We start from the raw sequence: 5,008 nt of genomic DNA, 5'->3' as shown, positions 1-5,008 counted from the left end.
CCCAAGTGCAGGCTCCCCAGAATCCCCCTGGAACACTGCTCTTGGGGGCTGGTTTGAGGAGCTGTGGGTGTGTCTCCTGCCTGTTACCGCGTCACAGAGGGTGAACTCCCCCAGCGAGTGTTAGACTTGGGGTGTGTTTCCCCACTTCAGGCACAGACCCAGCTGTCGACTGATAGCAGAGCTGGCCTCGGCTTTCTGAGAGGTCCTGTCGGGGCAGGTGAGGGCTGGAGTGCTCAGTGCCTAGAACCACCAACCCACCAAAGCATGGGTTCTAGGCTCCAAGGTCCCAGCTCTGGGGACCCTGCCGCCTCTGCCCTGGTGGGGGTGACCCTAATCCTGCTGGGGCTGATGGGACCACCCTGAGGGGAAGCGGCCGCCTAGGGGTCTGGTTGCCAGGGAGCCCCCTGCAGACCTTTATGGCAATGTGTGTCACTCAGTTGCTCAGTTGCGACCCCATGGACTGTAGCCGCCGGCTCCTCTGTCCATGGAATTCTCCAGGCAAGAATACTGGAGTGGGTTGCCATGCCCTCCTCCAGGGGATCTTCCCAGGGATCAAACCCGAGTCTCTTGTGTCTCCTGCATTGGCAGGTGGATTCTTTACCACTAGTGCCACCTGGGAAGCCCTTTGGTAACATCTCTAAGACCAAATCACGGGTGGGGGGTGGGGTGGCAGGTAACAGAGAATTAGAAGCCAAAATCTGAAACTGGATTGCATCTTTGAAAGCTGCTAAGAGAGTAAACCTTGAACGTTCTTATTACTAGAAAATAAAATTTGGCAGCTACATGAAGTGATGTTAACTAGAGCTATTGTGGTGATACTGTCTCAATGTATACAAATTTCGAATCATTGTATGCCTGAAACCAATGTGATGTTATGTGTCAGTTATCTCTCAATAAATAAATAAACTGAAAATTGAAACCTGATATGTCTCAAAATTCAAAATATTCTGAAAGACTTTGTACAGCAGGAGGGAAAGAAGAGGTGCTGCTACTCTGCACCATGGAATTCAGCCAAAGACCCACAATGCATAACCTTCTTAAAGAAATCAAGGGACCTCCTGGTGGTCCAGTGGCTAAGACTCCGAGCTCCCAATGCAGGGGGCCTGGGTTCAATCCCTGGTCAGTGAACTAAATCCCATATGCTGCAACTAAGACCTGGTGAAGTCAAAGAAATAGATATTAACAACAACAATAAAAAAGAACCCAGGGATGCAGGACCACCATTAGCAAACGCAGGCCGGGTCTCCACATGGACTGATCTTGGCTCCAAAGCAGCTGCAACCAACCATGCTCGGCATCTAGACAGCTCCAAGGCCCTTGCTGGCCGGTCAAGGACCAAGGCTTCCTCGGCGGTGGCCAACACTCTCATATCGTGCAGCCTGGATAACAGGGCCACTGGTGGCCCTCGGGACTAACCCGGTCCCAGGAGACGCACTTAAGCCAACCAGCTGCAGACACCAGGCTGTTAGAATGGCCATCCCTCAGCATCTCTGGAGTGAGGACTTCCTCACAGCTGTAGGATTTGGGGAAGAATTGTCGGAGGGGGCTTCCTGTGTGCCTCGGGTTCCTGAGCACCGACCTCAGGGAAGCAGAAGGTAGGAATGGAGCTGGCACAGACAGATGGCCGGGGACCCCCTTCCATAAGATCGCTTTTCTTTCTTTTATAGTCTCTTCCTCCTGTCCTCTCTTGTTAAAATTGAAGTAAAATTGGTTTACGATGTTGTGTTTCAGGTGTATAGCAATGTGATTCAGTTATAGGTCTATTTTTCAGATTCCTTTCCCTTATAGGTCATTACAGAATATCGCATTGAGTTCCCCTGCTATACAGTAGGTCTTTGTTGGTTATCTATCTTGTGTATAGTAGGTGTGTATCTGTTAATCCCAAACTCCTAATTTATCCCACCTGCCCCGCGCTTTTCTCTTTGGTAACATTAAGATTGTTTTCATTGCAGCATGTGGGATCTAGTTCCCTGATCAGGGATCAAACCTGGGCTCCCTGTATGGGAAGTGTGGATCCTTAGCCACTGGACCACCAGGGAAGTCCCTGGGTCTCTTTCATAAGGGCACTAATCTGATTCGTGAAGTCTCTGCCCTCACAACCTCATCAACTCTAGAGACCCCCCCACCTCCTAATCACAGACTAATAATGGGGAGCAGTTTTCAACATGTGAATTGTGGGGTAGGGGGGACACATTCAGTCTACAGCAGGTATGGTGATGGGACTTATTGCTGAATTATACGAGGGATTTTCATAGATGTAAAAAGGCAGCACAAAGTAGTGTGAGTACAAGTGTGATAATTTGAAGCTTCTCTTTGTGAATGGCTTGAACCAGTCCCAGTTCATCTCACATAAAACAAACTCCACAAATCTTAAGGATGCATCTTGGTGAAGTTTTGCACATACATATACCCATGGAATCACCACCCAAGTTGACATATAGAATGTTGCCAGCATCCAGGCAATCTCCCTGTGCCCTCAGCCAACCCAAATCCCTCCCTCAGTTAACCACCACGACAACATCAAAAGCCACACATGAGCTTGTCATTGGCCTTTACTTAAATGGGAGCATGCAGTATGTGTTCTTTGCGTCTTGCTCCTATTATATCTGTGGTGATCTCATTTTTTGCCAATAGCAGTACTTCATTCTTTTTTGTTGTTCGTAGTATTCCATTGCATGAACAAGCCACAAGCTGGGTTTTTGGAACATTTTTTTGATGTAGACCATTGTTTAAATTCCTTATTAAGTTCTTTTATGGTATTGCTTCAGTTTAATGTTCTGGTTTTTTGGCTGCAAGGCACATGGGATCTTAGCTCCCCAACCAGGGATCAAACCTGCACCCCCTGCACTGGAAGGCAAAGTCTTAACCACTGAACTGCCAGGGTAGTCCTGCCACAAGCTGGCTGTATTCATTCTGTGTTCGTGAACATCTGGATCATTTCCAGTTTTTGTCTATTATAAACAGTGCTGCCATAGACTTCTCCTACATGAATACTCACTCCTTTTCAAAAGATACTGTGTGGCTATGACTCAGAGCAGGTGTTCTCAACCAGGGGTGGCTTTGTCCCCAAGGCATGTTTGCCAACGTGTGAGGACATTTTTGACCATCACAACTTGGGTAGGGGAGTGCTGTGTGCCACATGTGTAGAGACAAAGGATGAGGTTGAGGGCCCTACAATGCACAGGTTGGTACCCCCCTCAGAGAGATCTATCCACTCAAAATGTCCACAGAAGCAGAAGAACTAGGCTGGAGCCTGATTTTGGGGTCCTTGTCTGCTGCCTCCAGGTTGTGTCCAGTAGGCCTTGGGGAATCATAGATGGCTCTGGAATGTGAGGTTTCCACCCAGGAGAGGGGACTTCAGAACAGACCCCACCTGGCATCAGCGTTAGGTGACATCAGCCTGGTGGGTGGCGCCTGGCGTCCTGGGGCCCACGGCCCGCCACAGCGCGCCCTGCACGTCGCGGTTCCGCAGCGTGTAGATGGCCGGGTAGAGCAGCGGGGTGAGGTTGATGTAGATGAGCGAGACTAGCTTGTCCTCCTCCAGGGAGCGGCTGCACAGGGGCCGGGCGTACATGGCTGTGGCGCAGCCGTAGTGCAGCACGGCCACCGTCAGGTGGGACGCCACGGTGCTGAAGGCCTTGCGGCGGCCCGCGGCCCCACTCATCCCGAGGATGACCGCCAGCACCCGGGTGTAGGAGAGCAGGATGAGCGCCAGCGGCAGCACCAGCAGCAGCAGGCAGGCCGCCAGCAGGACGCGCTCCTGAAGGTCCCGGTCGCCGCAGGCCAGCACCAAGACCGCCGGGAGGTCACAGAAGACGTGGTTGACCAGGCCCCCGTGGCAGAAGGGCAGCTGGAAGATGGCCGTGGTGAGGCCCAAGGCCAGGAGAGAGCCCCCCAGGCCGCAGCAGGTCAGGAGGCACCAGCAGAGCCCCGTGGTCATGAGCTGGGGGTAGTAGAGGGGGTGGCAGATGGCCAGGTAGCGGTCCAGGGCCATGGCCGCCAGCAGCAGGCACTCGGAGCCCCCCAGCGCCACAAAGAGGCCCATCTGGGCGGCGCAGGTGGAGGGGCCCACCGCCTGGCCCCCGGGCGGCAGGAGGAAGCCGGCCAGCATGGGCGGGGTCAGCACCAGTGTATAGGCCACCTCCACGGCAGACAGGGCCCCCAGGAAGAAGTACATGGGGGTGTGCAGGGCGGTGTCCACCACAGCCAGGCCCACGATCAGCAGATTCCCCGTCAGCATGGCCAGATAGAGCGGTAGGAGGAGGGCAAAAAGCAGCACCCGGAGCTCCGGGGGCCACCCTGAGAAGCCCAGGATCACGAACTCCCATGGGACGCTCCCGTTGGACTCGGGCCAGTGACTCATCGTTGGAACCTGGGCAAGGAGCAGCGGGGCCTTCTCTTCTCCTTGGCTCATCCTACGCCTGCCTTCCCTGGCCCACGCATTGCTTCCCTTCCTGCACCCACCCTAGGGATGCAGCGCTTTCTCCCCAACCCAGTGTTTTCCACCTCGTTTCCAGCAGCCTCAATATCCTCCAGAAATTCAAGACTTTCAGAGCCATGGTCCACCCTCCCTTCTGGCCTCCTGCACCCCATTGCTTTTCCAGGCATCCAGGGGTCTTCTTCATACCTGCCCACTGCCCTCTGGTTCTATCCTGCCTTCTAAACCCCACACCACCTGTACCCTGGAGCCAGCCTCCCAGGTTCCAGCCTATGGTGATGACAACCCATATGGCGGGGCTGAACCCCGGACCGGAAGACTGAATGGGCCCCCGTTTCCACCAGCTGACCCTCAGCAGCATTAGTGTCTCCGGTTTGCAGAGGCCCAACCTTCCTCCCTTACACGAGGTCACAGCTCCTAGATCCCTGTTGGTAAGACTCATGTGTTCCCCTCTGACCTGCCACAGCCTCTGTGTTCTGTTGTATTTATTTTCCATTCCTTTCTCTTGACAGGACTTGGGACAAACCCCTGGCAGTCCCGGGCCTGTTGTTTCCCTCTGACGAAGTTACA

The 5,008-nt window shown here is 53.7% G+C and overlaps 1 protein-coding gene across 1 annotated transcript; it reads right to left on the bottom strand.

Annotated features, from left to right (window-relative positions):
- Nucleotides 1-3,385: 3,385 nt before the first annotated feature.
- Nucleotides 3,386-4,414, bottom strand: LOC133063254 (olfactory receptor 10AC1-like). The gene has a single exon (XM_061152371.1). It carries the CDS (start codon nucleotides 4,412-4,414, stop codon nucleotides 3,386-3,388), a length of 1,029 nt encoding a protein of 342 aa, XP_061008354.1.
- Nucleotides 4,415-5,008: the final 594 nt, after the last annotated feature.

Source organism: Dama dama, chromosome 10 (genome assembly GCF_033118175.1).
Source record: "Dama dama isolate Ldn47 chromosome 10, ASM3311817v1, whole genome shotgun sequence".
In the NCBI taxonomy this organism is placed as follows: Eukaryota; Metazoa; Chordata; class Mammalia; order Artiodactyla; family Cervidae; genus Dama; species Dama dama.
Note: the sequence above shows the minus strand (reverse complement) of the source record. Positions and strands in the feature narration are given on the sequence as shown.